Raw genomic sequence first — 19,674 nt, forward strand, 5'->3', positions numbered from 1 at the left:
TCCAGACAAATCAATTAGCCTTTTTGTACAATTTCATAGCCAAAGCTCTTGACAAAGGAAAAGAAGTAAGAGCAGTCCTCTGCGATATAAGTAAAGCCTTTGATATGGTCTGGCATAGAGGAATTATAAATACACTGAAATCTTATGGTATTCAAGGCGAAGTATTAAAATGGTTTCAAAGTTATTTAGAAAATAGAGTACACGGGTAGCAACGGGTATTACGGGTAGTATATTATATATTATTATTATTAACGGGTATAAATCTGACAAGAAAACTGTATCAGCTGGAGTACCTCAGGGCTCTGTCTTTGGACCACTTCTTTTTCTGATATACATCAATGATATTGTATGTAATATTGACAGTAACATTCGTCTCTTTGCGGATGACACTTCATTATATGCCTTCATAGAAGATCTATCAGTTGCTGCTACGTAGCTGTCTTAATAATGACCTAGATAAAATGGGCCCGTGAGTGGCAGGTTACATTTCACCCAAATAAAACCGATACTACTCAGTTCTCACGTAAAGCGAAACCATCTCTAAAACCGAACCTATTCATGGACGGAACAATCATAAAAAAAGTCAATAATCAAAAACATTTAGGATTAAAACTCCAAAGCGATTGTACATGGAATGATCACACTAATGATATTGTACGTAAAGTTCGCCCTATGATCAGTTGCCTGGGTTTTTTTTAATACCGATTATCACGTAAAACGTTGGATAAAAAGTCCTATATCTTGTCAATATTTGACTATTGTTCGCATATTTGGCATAACTGTACGTCTGAGCAATCGCGTACATTAGAAAACTTACATCTTGATAATGAGACCAAATTTCAGTCCTTGCAAGATAGAAGGTACTGCCAGAAGTTTACTCTTTTCTTTAAGATGTACAATAGCCAATTCCCAAAATATCTTTGTGACCAAACTCTAAACTACAAGCTATAATTTAAGAAATACCTCTGAAATACAAGGAATTTACAGTCGAGCTGCCTCTTATGCCAAATTCTTTTCATCCGACACAATATATTTATGGAATGCCCTGCCAAATTCCAAAGAGTCATGTAGTCTCACAGAATTTAAAAACCTAATTACAAAAATAGAAAATAAGATTTATTTTGACCTTAATTATGGCATTCGTTTTTGTCAAATCGTTCACTGCCGCCTCAGGCTCGGATGTAGCGACCTAAACGCCGATAAGGATAATAGACATTTAATAGACAGCCCATGTTGTTCTTGTCGACATCAGAGTGAAAACGCCCTACACTATTTCCTCACTTGCGGTAACTATACTCAGATAAGATTTAATATGTATTTTTACACTACCGGTTGTAACCTGGATACCATTTTGAAGGGAAACAAAGTATTTACTCCTTGTGTAAACCAGAAAATAGTTCAATCCGTCCACGATTATATCATCTAGAAACAACGCTTCAAATTTTCTCAGGAAAATAATTAAATTTACTCAACAACTTTCTCATGATATATATTTCTACAATTGCTTGTTAGACACAACTGTAACTCTCTAACTTATGACTACTTAGAGAATAGTTGTATTTCATGTAATCTGTATATATATTTATATGTATTTAAAAATATTATATCTATGCAATGGTCAATATCGATAACTTTTGTATACTCTGCCAAAAAGAAACGCATCATGAAAATAGCAATTTCATGTAGCAATGAATTAAAACGTGATTCATTTTACAAAAGGTTTTGCTCTGTTTATGAGTCCTATGGTGTTTATGTTTTGAAACATCACAACAAAACGCACCATCCCTAAAATACCCGTATTTAACAGCATAATTTTCAATTTCGGCGTGTAGTGTCACAGAATACACAATTCACATGCAATGCACGTGAAAGTTGAGGATCAGATAGTCTCAATGATGGGTATAAAAGGTTGATGACTGTCTGTCGATTATTCACTGTATTTGGAATATTGTTGACGAACGCAAAATGCCACGTCTAAGTGAAGCCAAACGTCATATCGCCATTGGTTTGCTTGAAGCTGGCCAGTCTCAACGTGCAGTTGCCATGAATGTTCACCAAAGCACAAATACACGGCTCTGGGAGAGATATCGCCGGCAGAATTCGGTAGCAGATGCCCCTTGTAGTGGGCGACCTCGAGTGACCACTGCGGCGCAGGATCGCTACATCCAGGTACATCACCTGCGTCATCGAACAGCTATGGCGACCAGTACCGCTCGACAAATACCCGGATTGAGGAGGCTTTCCGCACAGACCGTCAGGAACAGGTTGAGAGAGGCTGGTTTACGTACCAGAAGACCTTATTTTGGCCCTGTGCTTCGACAACAACATCGTCGACATCGAGTTCAATGGTGCACCATCCATTGATGGTTTCTATTAGTGAGAACTTGAATGAAACGATCGTAGAAAAATATAAAATAAATTTGACTTTATATATCCAGAAAACATATAATCTGAAGCCTACACAACCTACGTTAAACTGCCTATGTATTATATAGGTTTCAGTTTAGTGATCTCAGTGTTTCTGTACTCCAGATTTCAAATAAAAGATATTGTCACATAAAATAAAATCGATTTCAGGAAAACGGAAACCTAATTGAAAGAATATGGAAACTTAAGATTCTACTCAGAATTATTCGTTATACTGCTACATCGGGTCTAACAAACCCTAGTAGAAGGTCGCGTCAGCTAACCTTTGAGCGACCTATGACCGTCCAATCAAACGCGAGACTGCCGAACGGATTTAAAGGGGAATACGAACTAAAACAAAACTTTTGATATGTTGTAAAGGATATTCTAAAACTCGCCCTCCGTGATTAAAATTGAGCAAAAAATTGTAAACTAGCATTAAAAACACAAAAAAACCGACAGTTAATGAGCAGAGGGGGACATGACGTCATATGTGCCTGTTACTGATGGCTTCCTCTTTGATTTTACCGCACAACTTAACTGTGTCCATGGATTCTGAAGCAGTAATAGATGTTCCTGATGTCATTTCTGAAATTGATGTTAGACCGTATCAATACGATCCGATTTTACATCTTGCCAGAAAATCTCCTAGTGTAGATAAAGAAGAAGAATCAAGCGAAACGGAGGCACCGCTTTAGGTCAAAATAAATTCAAAAATATACCACAACACTTAACAAGAATACTATTTATCAGCAAAATGTAATACAGTTCCAACCAGCAAATCCACCCATATAAATATATGACCAGTCCCTAAGAATGATCTTTTGTGAATGAAATGTGATTGCAGTTCCTTTTGTGTCAATTTGGGTGACTGTAGGGTTTCTGGGATGTAAAAACAAAATAATTATGCTTCAGACGGGGGAAAATAAAAATTATCTCCTACAATAATGACACTGGAATTATTTTGTTGGAAAAAAATAGGATCCTAGTTCTCATTAATAACGTATCAAATCTCCATACAAGATTCCCAGAGATAATATTCGCGACGCAGATAGGTTATTCCCCGAAAACTGGTGAATTGCAGAATACTAGTCAGGACAATGTATGTTACCCCAGTGTTTGGTTATGGAAATAGTTATGGTACTCGGTCATAGCCTTAGAATGACATCTTGTCAGCCAATGAGAATACAGAACAACTTTCACGGCACACACTACTGACAAATAGCGAGTCTGATGCCGACGTAATTGGAAAAAATGGAAAAATATGAAATCAACAAGTACTTCATGATTTTCCGTTGTATTCGGCAATGTTTCAGGTAGACTGCAGCATTTAAGGCTCCAAACTTACGTTTGACAAACCAGTGGAATCATGACAAATACATGTACAAGTAAATACAGAAACAGATGACACATTGTTACAAGTCTTATTTATCAGCAATCAAGATAAGGATAATGCATAAATATCGATTGATATCTATTGGTCGGATTTTTACAAATCCAAGGGGCACCCGGCTAATTGTTGTTGACAAGTATGTCACCCGCAGTCAGAGTGAGTGAGTGATTTTAATTTTACGCCGCACTCAACAATATTCCAGCTATATGGCGGTGGTCTGTAAATAATCGAGTCTTGACCAGACACTCCAGTGATCAACAGCATGAGCATCGATCTGCGCAATTGGGAACCGATGACATGTGTCAACTAAGTCAGCGAGCCTGACCACCCGATCCCGTCAGTCGCCTCTTACGACAAGCATGAGTTTCTGAAGATCAATATTCTAACCCGGACCTTCACGGGTACCCACACTCAGATGTTCTGATATTCAATGTATTTGTGCACAGGTGCTCGTTATAACTGTCGGAGGGATTCGGAGCATCAACATATCAAGCTAACTATATTCACTGAAGGGCTTGTTGTTGACGTCATCAAATTGGAATTTGATCAGCTGCACGTTGCCTATCACACTGCACGTGGGTATCGTGATGTGTGTTGCTTGGTGGTGGACCGGTGCCGGATGAAGTTGTTACCCACAGAATTATATGTTCAAATGACGTGGACTCGAACCCAGTACCATTATCACTTAAGGATTCAATAGATTAATTAATTACCTAATTTAAAAACTTTAAACAAAGTATCAATAGAAATCTGAATGGCGTAACTAATAAAGTAAAGAGGTTACATAACATATATGATAATCTGGAATGACAAACGGCAGAGTTGAAATCCGAATTGACAAACATGCACCAGAGTATCGAAGTAGTGAACGCTGATACTGACTCGCTCACTGATAAGATTGATCTGGTGCAGGAACAGGTGACAAGGTTCGACGACGCGTTTGATAAACTAGAGGCTTTGAGAACGAGAGACAATGTTATACTCTATGGCGTAGCCGAGGAACCTGGTGAAAGAAATATCCAGTGCCAGGATACTTTTTTCTCCATCCTAAATGACCATGTACATGTTAAGACATGGTCACCCAGTGATATTATTCGTGCTCATCGCCTTGGTACTGAAATCTCGGATGCTAGTAGACCGAGACCCCTTACTGCCAAGTTCAGAGAATCAGATTGAAGCACCGAAAGCTAGCCCAGTGATGAAGGATGGAGGGTATGGCATATCGAATGACCTCACTACAAGACAACGTCAGAAACTCCGTGACGGTCAGGAACAAGGCTTGTTGGGTACTTCAAGAATGACAGTATGGCATATCGAATGACCTCACTACAAGACAACGTCAGAAACTCCGTGACAGTAAGGAACAAGGCTTGTTGGGTACTTCAAGAATGACAGGCTTGTTACCGTGCCGCGTACAGATGGGAACAGCTCCTCGCATACACCGACACGATAAGAGCCCCGATCATCAAGAACCACTAGCAACAACAACACGAACGGGAGATTGGAGCTATGGCCGGCCGGACTATTTTGAACGGGGACAAGAAAGCTATATCACAGGTGTCCATTTTGCTGTGGAAGGTGTGTGGTGTTGCTGGTATACTGGATGATTAATCTTTGATCGAATACTTGAAAACATTTGATATTGTCTGTTCAGTAGAAATTGAATTTACTGCTGATTGCCTTGGGTTAGGTTGGTAGTCTGGCTACGATATTTATAATGCAAATGCAGTAAACTTATCATTGTCCGGCAGGTTATCTGGCGGCGTATGTATATGTTTTAAAAGTGTCTTTGGGTTACATTCCATTTATTAAGTTCTCATGTTATTTTGTTGCAGTTTTAGTTCCGTCCGCCGTGATGCAGTCCTCCCAGTACGGCCAAAATGTCGCCTTCATTCGCTTGCAATACTCCACCAGATTTGTGAACTTGTCTGAAAGAAAACCGAACGGCAGCATAGTAGTTTAGACCCTTGCCTTTTTCTCAATATAAGTAACATAAAATACATGTTTCTGTCGTAATGTTATACTTAACATTTGTCAAAGACAAACAAACCTTCTAAAGGATATGCCAGATCGATACTTCTCCCTAGAAATGAACCACTTAAATGCGTACATGTTTTGGTTATTCTGGAGAGTACGGGGCACCATTAGTTATACTCGAAGGATGACAATGGTGTGCCAATATTACGCTTTCTTTGTTTATCAGTTAATGACGCACACGGTAATATTCCACTTATATGACGGCGGTCTGTTAATTTTCGAGTCACAAGACAAGCCAGTGATTGAGATCATGAGCATCGATCTACGCAGTTGGCATACGATGACATGTTTCAACGAGTCTGACCACACGATCCCGTTAATCGCCTTTTACGACAAGCCTGTGTTGCTGAAGACCAATTCCAACCCAGATCCTCTCGGGCGCCGATGTCCCGTAAATATTAATCTTTGGGAGACTGAAATGGAAACGCTTTTAGTCAGCATCATTTACTTCTATTCTATTTATTTGATTGTGATCACTGGTTGAAGGCCCAGTTTGACAAAGTGATCATACTGGTAGGTATATACTTTAACATACCCTTTAGTACTGTATAGCTGTGAGAAATGTCTCCCAGTCTTTTTTGAAAGTTATAGCCATAGAACAATGGGAACCACTCGTTTCGGTCCGGACAACGTTTTATGATCATCTCTGAGCTGTTCAAATGTATGAAACGACTCGACGCTCGTAATCGTTAGTTTATCTGTTCCGTGGTTTGACGGGAATGTACAAAGTCAGAATTGACCTGTCTTAGGAATGAAAGGAGAGAAAGCCTGAGATTTATCCTGACACTGAAGTTATCAAAGCAATGGCCGCCTAATGATCGACAAATAATAATTAAATTGAATCAATTAAGCTCTTACAGCATTTTGGGGGAATCACACCATTAAAATTGATGGTATTAAGCATTTATTAGCATGTCATTATCGAACGTGTGTACATATAAGGGATTCCCCTTAAATATGTCCCACAATTCGCTGACGCAAAGAGGTACGCTTCCATTCGTGACCAACTCGTGTGTTATTCCGGGACAAGCCGAATAGCGACTCAAGGCCCTCTAGAAGGATTTCATATTGGCGTAGGAACATCAGATCTACTTCAAACAGGAACGATAACTCTATTCCTGTTTGATTCCAGTGGTATTTAATATCACCGAAGTACTCATACATTGTATTGCTGTTTTTGTTTTTGCATTTGAATCTCTCACTGTCAATCTCATGATTCATATAAAAACTTCACATTAGACAGCACAGTTCTGTTAGCTACGTTCTTAGTATTTTCAAAATGACGATGTATATTTTTCATGATCTTTTATACAATACTAAAATGCCATAAACGATTTAAGTAGTCGGGATTATTTTTCTCAAAGCACCGCAACCATTACGCGCGTTCTGATTGGTTGGTCGTATTTTCGCAAATAACAAGCATCGAGACGGGGACGAGTCTTCTTGGAGGTTACGGAAAGGGGCGAGTGGTGACGAATGGAGTCTTCTTGGAGGTTGCGGAAAGGGGCGAGTGGTGACGAATGGAGTCTTCTTGGAGGTTACGGAAAGGGGCGAGTGGTGACGAATGGAGTCTTCTTGGAGGTTACGGAAAGGGGTGAGTGGTGACGAATACGTAACAGGGGTGGTGATGTAGCATAGTTGTTAAAGCGCGTTGGTTCGTCACGTCGAACACCCGGGTTCGATTCCCCACATGGGTACAATGTTCCCTGTCGTTGTCGGAATATTGCTAAAATCAGCGTAAAGCCATACTCAGTCATTCACATTATATAACCCCCTAAACTTACCAAAGGACGCAAGAATTCTATTTTTAACCGACTTCGCAGAGAATTATATGTACATAGGGAATATAACGAAACAAAAGGAAATGGAAAACAGAGAAATAACTTCTAATCCTAACGGTCAAGACACCCGTGAAGATCCGGATTAGAATTGATCTTCAGCAACCCATGCTTGTCGTAACAGGCGGCTAACGGGATCGGACTCGTTGACTTGTTCGACTCGTATGTCATCGTGTCCCAAATACGTAGATCGATGTCCATGATGCTGATCACATGATTGTTTGGTCCACACCCGATTATTTACGCCCAAGCTGGAATACTGCTGAGTGCAAACAAACAAACAAACAAACAAACACACATTGACGTTCTCATTGGTTGTCAACCTACGAACAACTGAATAATGGACTCTAAGGGCTGAACGACCAGACAGCACCACAGAGGTCTTTGTGGCAACGTATTTACCGTTCACGAGTTGTTCCCCTTTGCTTCCTGGACACTGCCAGCAAAACTGACACAACAGTCCAAACAAAGCAGCATCTGTCTCACATGGTTGATCGCCGAAAAAGAATTTCTTTGTCCCTGTCAGTATTAGAAAAGTTGTACAGATGAAAAGAGTTAAAATGTTTGACCACCGATGCTCAATAAACAATGAAATTTGAGTACTGTTTTGTAGTACATGGATTGTCCTCCCTGAGGGCGGAAGTTCGTTGGTTCGAGACAGGGAGGTGGGGTAGTTTAGTGGTTAAAGCGTACGCTATCATACTGAAGACTCGGGTTCGAGTCCCCAAATGGGAACAGTGTGCACAGCCCGTTTCCCGTTTCCCCCGCCGTGATATTGCTGGACTATTGCTGTAAACGGTGTAAGACCATACTCACTCACTCGTTGGCCCGATTCCCTGCTGCCAAAACAAGTAAAAAATGACACTTGTTGTTGCCCTGCCTGGTATTAAGGAGATAAAACAAGAACTGGTCACCTGGGAGTCCATGCATGCCCGGTGTCCATAGTAAACTACAACGTTATTGCGCAGAGGGCAGCACAATAGAACCAGTCCAGACTAGTTCAACACGTAATTGCACATTGCTATATAAGGGCAATAAACTTGAACGTCACATTAAACCCTATTTATAACCATCACAATTGACGACATCTCTTACCAAGGTAGACTGATAATGATCTCAGATCATCCTCCATAATGTGCAACACTTCCTCATGGGTGTGTCGGCCGATTCCGTGAGCTTTCGTATTACTCAGATAAATTCTTGTTCCGATCCAGATTACCAGTTTGTTCAACTTGATGTGTTTCTTCACGTAGTCCAGGTTCTCAGCCCGGGACAGGCCCATACACCTGCAAAGATGCGTAATGGTCAAAACGTTGCCGGGGTCAAAACATCAACTGTCTTTGGTACGTCATGGGTTATCACATAACATGTATATTATAACGATATATGCAGTGTAGTAGTGACATATGCCCTTTTTCATCTGCTAAACAAAGGGAGGATATTTCAACTTACAAAACTCATATGAACCGTACTCCGCGCATCGACATTTGCGAACCCTACCGTTGCCTGACACTAAAACAATGTGGAGAGCAGATGGCAACAAGATTGACACACATGCTGTACGCTTTGGCAAGACAGAAATGGATGGACAATACGACACAAGGACAATATAACAGTGGGACAATACGACACAGGGACAATATGACAGAGGGACAATACGATAGAGGGACAATATGACACAAGGACAATATGACAGAGGGACAATATGACACAAGGACAATATGACAGAGGCACAATATGACGGAGGGACAATACGACACAGGGCCATATACGAGACAAGGGCAATATGGCACAAGGACAATATGACAGAGGGACAATACGACACAAGGACAATATGCCAGAGGGTCATATACGACACAAGGACAATATGACAGAGGGACAATATGACACAAGGACAATATGACAGAGGCACAATATGACGGAGGGACAATACGACACAGGGCCATATACGAGACAAGGGCAATATGGCACAAGGACAATATGACAGAGGGACAATACGACACAAGGACAATATGGCACAAGGACAATACGACACAAGGACAATGCGGCACAGGGACAATACAACACAGGGACAATACGACACAAGGACAATATGACAGAGGGGTAATTTGATTCAGGGACAATACGACATAATGACAATATGGTACAGGGACAATATTACACAGAGGCAATATAAAACAGGGACAATATGGCACATAGACACTATGACACAGGGAAAATACTTCACAGGAACAATATGACAGAGGGACAATACAAACAGGGACTGTACGACACAGGGACAATACGATACTGAGGACAATATGGCACAGGGACAATACAACACGAAGTCATTACAACACAAGGCAGCAGATGGACAATACGACACGAAGTCATTACAACTCAAGACAGCAGATGGACAACACTACATTGCGTCCTCGAAAATTGTAATCCCTCGAAACAAACCAGAATAGGTTTTCTTCCGCCATCTTTCGAAAGGCATGCGCAACAGCCCGTTGTTCCTCGGTCAGGTGACTGTTAAGATCAATGTTCAACTTCCGGTTCAGATACTCCACGCAGAACTGAGAGACAGCCACGGCCTCTCCTTCGTATTTCATCCATGGAATCTTGCCTTTGGACGAGCGCTTGACACTAAAATCATTCTACAAAGAATGATAGGTAATGATTAACCGCATATATCTTGCTACTTCCTCCGAGTTGTATGCTCAGATTTAAAAGTGATGAGACTCAACAATTTTACAGCTGTAAGACGGCATCATCAGAAGGCATATAATGGTCATGTTATGATGTTATTAATATGGACATGTTGGGATGTGATAAATATGGACATGTTATGATGTGATAAATATGGGCATGTTATGATATGATAAATATGAACATGTTATGATGTGATAAATATGGAAATGTTATGATGTGATAAATGTGCACATGTGATGATGTGATAACTATGGACATGTTATGATATGATAGATATGGACATGTTATGATGTGATAAATATGGACATGTTATGATAAGCTACATATGGACATGTTATGATGTGATAAATATGGACATGTTATGATGTGATAAATATGGACATGTTATGATTTGATAAATATGGCCATGTTATGATGTGATAAATATGGACATGTTATGATAAGATACATATGGACATCTTATGATGTGATAAATATGGACATGTTATGATGTGATAAATATGGACATGTTATGATATGATAGATATGTACATGTTATGATATGATAAATAGGGACATGTTATGATGTGATAAATCTACACTTGTTATGATGTGAGAAATATACACATGTAATGATGTGAAAAATATGGACATGTTATGATGCGATAAATATGCACATGTGATGATGTAATAAATAGGGACATGTTATGATGTGATAAATGTGGACATGTTATTATATGATAAATATGCTCATGTTATGATGTGATAAATATGGACATGTTATGACATGATAAACATGGACATGTTATGATTTGATAATTATGGACATGTTATGATATGATAAATATGGACATGTCATGATACAATTTCAAACCGAAACCGGTTTCATAAAGAGGTTGCGGAAGAGTTTTGTACTGTAGTACAATGTTTGCATGACGTCACACTGTAATGACGTCACTGCCTTGGTAACCGACGTCACGATTCATGTCAGTTGGCATCGCCTCGAACAGCTACCTACAGTAAACTACTCCGTAGCACCCCGTTTCTTGGTTTGCAGTTGCTTCATTCGGCTAACATCACTGGTGGAAACGTTGCGTTTATGGTTTTCGACAGATATAATGTCTCAGTTCGACTCACAATTAAACAGCGACACGGCAACGTTCGCAATGTTTACATTCCCACAATGCATTTAAGTTGTAGATTGAATGAATTCACATGTTTGTTATGAATGAAAAAATAGTTACGTCAGAATGTGACCTAATTGAGAGGTCATCGGTTATCCAATCAAATCGTTAGAATTTCAGGTCAAGTCGTTACGACACAGGTCAACGCGATACGACACTCGTGTGACGTATGAGATTAATATGCAACTACCCATACGTTGACCACGTGGGTAATTAAAGTCGTTACGACACAGGTCAACGCGATACGACACTCGTGTGACGTACGAGATTAGTATGCAACTACCCATACGTTGACCACGTGGGTAATAAATATGGATATGTTATGATAAAGAGGGTGTATTTACACTAGGTGGTATACATAGTGAAGGAGCGATGACATGGCTGCGAAAACAGATTATTTACAGATCGTCGCTATATAGCTGTAGAATGGGTTCTTTGTATTGTCTTTGTGGGCTGTTTACCTTCTAACTCAGCTTTATGTCGGGATTACTTTGTATGTATGTATGTATGTATGTATGTATGTATGTATGTATGTATGTATGTATGTATGTATGTATGTATGTATGTATGTATGTATGTATGTATGTATGTATGTATGAATGTATGTATGTATGTATGTATGTATGAATGTATGTATGAATGTATGTATGTATGAATGTATGTATGTATGTATGTATGTATGTATGTATGTATGTATGTATGTATGTATGTATGTATGTATGTATGTATGTATGTATGTATGTATGCATGCATGTATGTATGCTCTGCTTGTTCGCTCCCTCATTCTGTCAAGATTAGACAACTGCAACAGTCTGCTTACACGTGCCTCCAAAACCCAGATAAAGCGCCTACAATCTCTTCAAAATAAAGCTGCCCGTCTTGTAAGCCATTCTAAGCCGTCATGTGACGTACAGTTCATTCTGGATTCCTTACAGTGGTTACGGATCCATGAAAGAATTGATTTCAAGGTACTCACTCTCGCTTACCAGTGTGTTAACTCCACGGCTCCCTCATACTTGTGTGATCTTCTCACACCATACACTCCTGCTCGTGCCCTCAGATCCAGTAACCAACACCTGCTGGATCCTCCATCATTCAACCTCAAGACATTTGGTGCCCGTTCTTTTGCTTCAGTTGCAACCGCACTATGGAACTCACTTCCACTTAAATTACGTACAGCTCCATCCCTTCAAGTGTTCAAGCGTAACCTCAAAACACACCTTTTCAGTCGATATAAACAGTAACTCTCTCCAAGCTCATATTTACTACAATACTGATTCATATGACTTTTTGATGTGTTTGTTTTTAAACATTTGTGCGCGCTTTGAGCATACCCCATTGTGGTATTGCGCAATATAAGTACCCCTATTATTATTATTATTATATGTGTGTGTGTGTGTGTGTGTGTGTGTGTGTGTGTGTGTGTGTGTGTGTGTGTGTGTGTGTGTGTGTGTGTGTGTGTGTGTGTGTGTGTGTGTGTGTGTGTGTGTGTGTTTATATATAAAAGAAAGATGATGAGAATACCGAGCGTACAGTACTACATATATAAGAAGTTTCTGATATAATCACACGGCACGGATCTTCTCCAACATGTTTCACTTTTATCTTCAGGGAGAAGTGATTACAGTTAAACGGATTATGTTATGACGTCACTTTGTCATGACGTCACAATGCAACTGTATACAAATGTTGTGACGGGGCGTTGCCATGACGTCAGATTGGCGGCTTTAACCCCCTGGATGCCACAGGGACATATATGTCCTTCCCCTTCAACCCTCAATTTCAAGTCCAATAAAAATCAAAATATCCCACGCACACAAATACACTTCACAGTTTCGAATTCTTCGGGAAATTTCCTGTTTCTTGATACCATCCACTATTATTTTAGACAAAGTTCAAGTGCTGAAAATGACCTTTCAAAATAGGCTTCATCGAAAATGTCGCCATTTTTGACACAGTACGAAATCGCGATTCACAGCGTTATTTGCTGTATGTTTTGAAATGTGAAAACCGTATAATTACTGGGAGTATTGAATTTCAAAAATAACATATTCATGATCACTCATATCAGTTTTACATGAAATCGCTAAGTAAAATTCTGAAACGTTGCCGATGAATCTAGAATCGGTTGGGATGTTTTCGAAAATGCACTTACACGAACGCCGTAGAGCGCTTTCCGCCATATTGGATAGTGTTTACAAAATCACGTTTCGCGAAGGCCGGTATTGAGACGCATATTACAGCACGTATATTTCATATTCAGCTTCGAAAAATGCATCAATAAACTCCCCATATATTTTAGACTCAAACTGCAAGTGGTCTTTGTCACCAATGCCAACTGTCTAGATAAAATGAGACGAAACATATTTGGTGTGAAAACGAACGCTGTGCTCGAAAGACTGCGCTGGTTCGAAATGTAAACAAAGACAAAAAACCTATGTTACACTGTGTAGCATTTTCTGAAATTTTCCAACATTCATCCGTCTATTCATTGCTTGCAATGGCTCAATACCTTTGGAATATGCATGGAAAGAGTATCGTAGCGAGAAATAGGAAATTATAAATAGATACAATGCAATGATTTGATAATTCATAAGAAATTGTCAAAGTTTCCGTGCAGCGTGACGCCATGACTGACGGAAAATCACGCAGAACGACAACGGTAATTATCTGGATTTCTGTCTTTTTCTCTTACTTTTAGTGAAAACGATAAAAACATATAACAATACAGATAGTCAGAATCATTCTGATTACTTACATCTCATATTTATGGACAAACGATCCCTGAATCAATGGAAGGGTCCTCGCAAAATCCTGTGTACCCTTGTCAGCAAAGCCGCCATTTTGTAAGAAATCGGTCAGCGGTAGTGATGTCATACGTCAACATTGTTGTACATATTAGGCAATTTCTTTGAGGTGAAGGTCGGTTGAACAAGAGTAAACACAATCGCCCAATCCTTCCGATTACACTGTCAGTATTATGGTGTATATTTTGCGTATAGTTCAGATACTTTTTTTCATGAAACTGACTTCAGTATCCACATTTAGCCTTGTTCAATATCATATCAAACGTGCGTATAGGGTTTACGGTGTTTTATTATTTGAAAGTTTTTTGATTGTTTGAATCATATTTACATAGGAAATTGACATATTTAGTGCAATACACCATATTCTAAACCTTTACACAAGTGTTAGAAGATCAAACGTAGCCATAACTGCAATTGCGTTAGTTCCGATGATGTACAATATTCAATGCATTTGGACTAATATTGCAGTTTCACATGAACAGGTTAATGAACGGCGATTTAATTCAACCTTATAACTAAAACTGATAATATTAATGAAAATGATTTATATATGCAGGCCCTCCTATCTATGTGATGAAAAAGCGTTAAATGAGATCATAATGATGGCGTATTAGTAGCATAGCGTCTGTATTGCTATCTAATGCAGTTCATATGCGAACAAAAAGAGGTACTATCGGATTTGACAGCGGCTGTTAGCGGAATACGCGTACAGCCGCTATGCGAAACTCGGTAAAATGCAGCGGAATAACTTCGACTGTATCCGTGAAAAACCGATCGTAGCTGAATGACAACACCATTTCCGGAAAAACATTGTACGACAAAATGGCGGACGAAACCAAACAAGTGACAAGGTGAGTAGTTTCTTTTGTATATTTCGGGTTGAAGTTTTGACTTTTATGCATAACACCCACATCATTGATCAACCATCATGTATATGCAGCTGGATTTGTCATTTGATGTGGAATACGTGTTTTGTTTAATCAGTTACCGTAAATAAATGGGTAGGGTTCGGCCTCGTCAGTGTGTTCACTGTTCAGCCTCAAGTTAGGTTACACAGTTGTGTCTGAAAGAAGTGTTGCAGGCTGAAAGTTAATCGAGGCGGGTATGATTTCTCCAAATCGCACATTGGTACCAGTTTATTTTTTTCAGTGTTAGCATGTTGTGTCTAAGATATGTAGTAGTGAATGTGTTCTTGTTTAGATCTCGAGTACAGTTGTGCAAAGTGAAATTACGGTGAATATCGGGAATGTTGGTTTATGGCTGTTTTCAGCTGACAACTTGATAAAAGGATATGTCGTTGATTTTAATTCTGAATTACTTAAGAGGGTGTGCATGATCAATTGCGCAAATATGTAACTTATTTCATAGGTAGTCAGGTGTAACTTGCATTAGAATATATGATGATCATGCATTTGGTATCTCAATGTTGATTAACATGTTAATTGGTTGAAATTGGACTCTTGGTATATAGATATTAAACACATTTCAGGTTCGTGAGTGGTTCCAGGCGTGTGATGACCCAGGGATATCAGCTACTGACAGATGCAGGATGATACATATGGGTATATAGGTGAGTTGATTTAGAATTTCCTCTGTGGACTTCAGATCATTGTAATATGACCAACATCCATAATGAAAGCTACGGCTGATTAAACGTTAACTCTCTTAACTTCATGAAATTGCTATATTTCTTATTGTTACAGGTTCAAGAAATTCCTTCAGTCACTGGCTGATTTGTCCGCTTCCCTCCTGTGGGTTTACATGTGAACACGTCCAAAATTTGTGGGGAGAGCATTGTAAGACAAGATCCAACCAGGTAAGTCCCACACCGTACTAGGAAGGCTGGTGTTGTTTGACATTTAAATGTTTAACTAATGGCGTTTTCTAACAAACACTGGCAGACAGTTTTGTTTACCATTACTTTTTTACTATTAATAGCATTATTAAATATGTAGAATCTAGCAGTGTGGTAGCTTATTGTTTAGATGACTAACTGAACAGTGCGCCATGGTTTACAGTGTGATTCCACAGGTTTAACTATTTGATCATCTGAATTTTCAACTGATTGCTATCTTGCAGAGGTCTTGGTGTGATATTTTCAAGTATAATAAAGTTGGTCCTCTTCCATCAAAGTTAAGCCCCTCACTTTCACACACACATTGCATTCCACTAAAAGTGTTCTTCAATCCTATTACAGGACCACTTGTTGATGCCCCCAGTAGGCTCATCGTGCGAGGAAACCGGTGAAGGGTATGTCAAGTCTGCATGGACCTGGTCTTGGAGCTACCACAAAGTCAAGGAAAGCAAGATGAAGTGACTAATAAGAGCTGGTCTTTCTGTTGCCCACTGTGATGAACAGATGTCCAAGTGTTGAATCTGTTATGTTTTTACATATGCACTTTCATAATGTGTAAATATGGGAATGGTAAAGTTGGACATGATGTGATGTTGTGTCTTACGTAAACAGAAAATAAGACATTTTTATCTACTGATTATCATTGGACAAAGAAAGTCATATTCAGATTTGTCAATGAATAAAACACTTGAACTTCATATATGGCTGTATATATCTTTATTACAAGTTAACATGGTTGATAAAAACAACATTAAACATATCATTGCAGTTATTTGTTAGTTATCTTTGCCATTATCACATAGCTAACCTGGTTAGCCAAGCATCCTTCCTACTACTTTCAAAACACAAAGTCACATGAACAAACATGCACACATTACATTACAAACATGCACAAGTATTTTCCAACATCAACAAAATTTACAATCTCTAACACCAGAAAAGACATTTGAGGAAATTCTATTACTAAATCTAAACAAATGAACTTCAAATAAGCAAAGGTGGTATGGTTATCGTGGCAATTATAAGTCGGGTTTCCAAATTACGTATTTGGGATCTGACAACTGGCCATGGTCATTCATTCTACCAATGAAAAAATGTCATGACAGATTATGTTATGAGTTTACCACAACCTGTATTTGGGTGCATGCTCATCATGGAGCAGACTTGTATTCCTCCATACCCCGAAATGTTGTAACTATACTGCAAACCTTGCACTTGACAACACCAATCTGTTTGTGTACTTTAGCAACATGTTCCTCCAGCGTTTGGTTGATAAGGAAAAACGTCCCACACAATTCACATGAGAATTTGACATCTTTAGTGTGGCGCCTCACTTGCAGGTTCAAGGAGCCTTAGGTCTTGACAATCTTCCCTCAGGTCCCACACTGTAAAGATGGTTTGTGCTCAGTCGCTGCTGCAACAAACAATGTCTCATCTATCCTGGAAGCTTGATCAGTGTCTCATCTAAGTGAGACACTACCAGGAAACTTGTGTCATCTTGTTGCTCAAGTCTTGAACACTTCTGCAGACTGACCTGTAAGTGTCAAACCAAGAGAATAAAATTATGAAATAAATTCAGAAAATATTATTCAAAACTAATTATTATGAGTTATATTTTAAACATGGAATGAAAAGGGGCGTGTGTGTCATGTTTGTCACATATCTTTACAATCTAATTTAACCGAAAAAAACAAAGAGAACTGAAACTGAAGGGCAATAATCTACCTCTTTGTGTGAGAATCACAGCTGGTGACTCTGGCACATTGGAAGACTTTGGTATTGGTCAGACTCCATGTATAATCTCTGTCGACGGAGTTTCGGGAACAGTAGGGAGGTCACAACTGTCAGACATCTCGCCCATCCGTCCACCAGATCCCAGCACACTCGGCGACTGTGTATTTCCCAAAACAAACATGATGGTCTGGTAAGTGTATCTGTTACACAAAGTAATATAGGTTCAATCACATCTAGACACGAATAAAATGCTTACTGTTCGCACTCACTTCCATATTGCTCAAGTCGTCATCGTCCGTAATAACCCCGAATACCATATTCACACTGAGTCTCACTTTGCTCCTCACTGAATCCCCTCACGATAAATTTTCTAAAGTCATGTAAGAATTCACTCAAAGCAAAGGAGGTTGGTAGCCTCATTCCGCCGACCTCAGCTTGAAATCCGTTCGACTTCCATACAAAAACGCAGATAATGGACACAAAATACATTTTTTACGAAGATGAAGTATTGCTATCAAAGGGGGGTGATAACATGCGTTCAATGCACACTACCTTCTAAATCAGAACTACAGTATGTGGAGCTAAGCGTTGATTGAAACACTTACCCTTTTCTCTTCTCCTCTGTCGGCAGCCATTTTTCGCTCGCTGTGACGACAGGAAGTGTTGGCGTTGTTCGGCGAAACGCGGAAATTATCGGAGATGACCGAAAGTTTTCGGCTGCCGATGCTTTAGGTTCCAATAGCGGCTGTATAGTGCTTCCGATGCCAACCGCTTTTACAGCGATAGTTGCTGCATTCACAACACATTTAATGCTATTCCTTCGCATATGGTAGCTAAACACACGATATAGTTTACTTTACATCCAATAATGCTTCTTTTTAGTCAAATAGATAGGAGGGCCTGTATATGGTATGAAATGTATATGCACACATATTTAAAGGAATTGTCTTGTTTTTTTTTGCACATTTATGTGTCGGTTTATAGAGAAAACAATGATGTAAATTGATTGGCCAGGTGCGCGTTTGTCGGAAACGTTTTATGATTCACTATCATTGTTTTCGATAATATAATCAATTCATATTCGATTTAAAAATATTGTGATGACAGGATATCAAACTCTAACTATATTTATACGAAAATTGTTTAAAAATATATAAACCATGTCATGTCTTAATTTGGACAAATCTTACATCCATATTCTAATAAATAGTACGTACTAGTTTCATATATAAAAAGCTATCTTTTTTGCATCTTCCATTGCATACTTATGAAGAGAAATAGCTACATAATCATAAACAAAGAAAATTCTTATCCTAAACAAAATATTCGGGTGTTGTGAAATGTTATTTTTCATTTACGTTAAATTGATGCCAAACAGGTGCGCGTGTTTCTCACAAAAAGATACACAGTCAAACTGTCTAATTGTTGATATATTCAGGACACTATTTAAATGGAAAAATCAGTCATTTTATGTTTTGTCTAAAGAGTCTTAAATTCTGACATAGAAGCCGAGACCTTTCACACAATTAAAGGAAATTAGGTGAGATATGTACTAAACAGCATACCAGTGTCGTCTTTTTTCCGACGTCGCAAAATGCATAAAACAAGCAATGACGTCAACTAAAATGGTGTATTATTTTCAGCAATTTCATTACATTTGAAGATATGGCTAGTACTCTGGTAATAACGATGCAAAATTAGTCAAAATACATCTACACAAACAGGACAATATGGGAATCTAAGAACT

General features: G+C 39.0%; 1 protein-coding gene and 2 long non-coding RNA genes across 4 annotated transcripts in view; 1 reads left to right on the forward strand and 2 right to left on the reverse strand.

Annotated features, from left to right (window-relative positions):
- LOC124261691 (failed axon connections homolog) overlaps positions 1–10,310 on the reverse strand; it is a 49,079-nt gene extending 38,769 nt beyond the window's left edge. Inside the window, exons 1-4 of the mRNA XM_046696042.1 lie at positions 10,117–10,310; positions 8,770–8,960; positions 8,077–8,193; positions 5,625–5,727 (exon numbers count right to left, since the gene is read on the reverse strand). Coding sequence (XP_046551998.1) covers positions 5,625–5,727; positions 8,077–8,193; positions 8,770–8,960; positions 10,117–10,268 — 563 coding nt within the window. The 5' untranslated portion in view covers positions 10,269–10,310. The remainder of the gene's footprint in view (positions 1–5,624; positions 5,728–8,076; positions 8,194–8,769; positions 8,961–10,116) is intronic.
- Positions 10,311–14,900: 4,590 nt separating this feature from the next.
- LOC124261699 lies at positions 14,901–16,891 on the forward strand. The gene is made up of 4 exons (XR_006894399.1): positions 14,901–15,189; positions 15,828–15,908; positions 16,042–16,154; positions 16,536–16,891. It is a non-coding gene; the product is annotated as an uncharacterized LOC124261699 (long non-coding RNA).
- Positions 16,892–17,136: 245 nt separating this feature from the next.
- Positions 17,137–18,711, reverse strand: LOC124261698. 2 transcript variants are annotated; one of them, XR_006894397.1, is made up of 3 exons: positions 18,533–18,711; positions 17,919–18,127; positions 17,137–17,727 (listed from the first exon to the last, which is right to left on the reverse strand). It is a non-coding gene; the product is annotated as an uncharacterized LOC124261698 (long non-coding RNA). The 2 variants fall into 2 exon arrangements; XR_006894398.1 differs by having other exon boundaries at positions 17,919–18,084; positions 18,533–18,708.
- Between the last annotated feature and the right edge of the window lie 963 nt (positions 18,712–19,674).

The sequence above is a fragment of the Haliotis rubra genome, unplaced genomic scaffold (genome assembly GCF_003918875.1).
Source record: "Haliotis rubra isolate DU_JTF1 unplaced genomic scaffold, ASM391887v1 Scf804, whole genome shotgun sequence".
Taxonomy (NCBI): Eukaryota; Metazoa; Mollusca; class Gastropoda; order Lepetellida; family Haliotidae; genus Haliotis; species Haliotis rubra.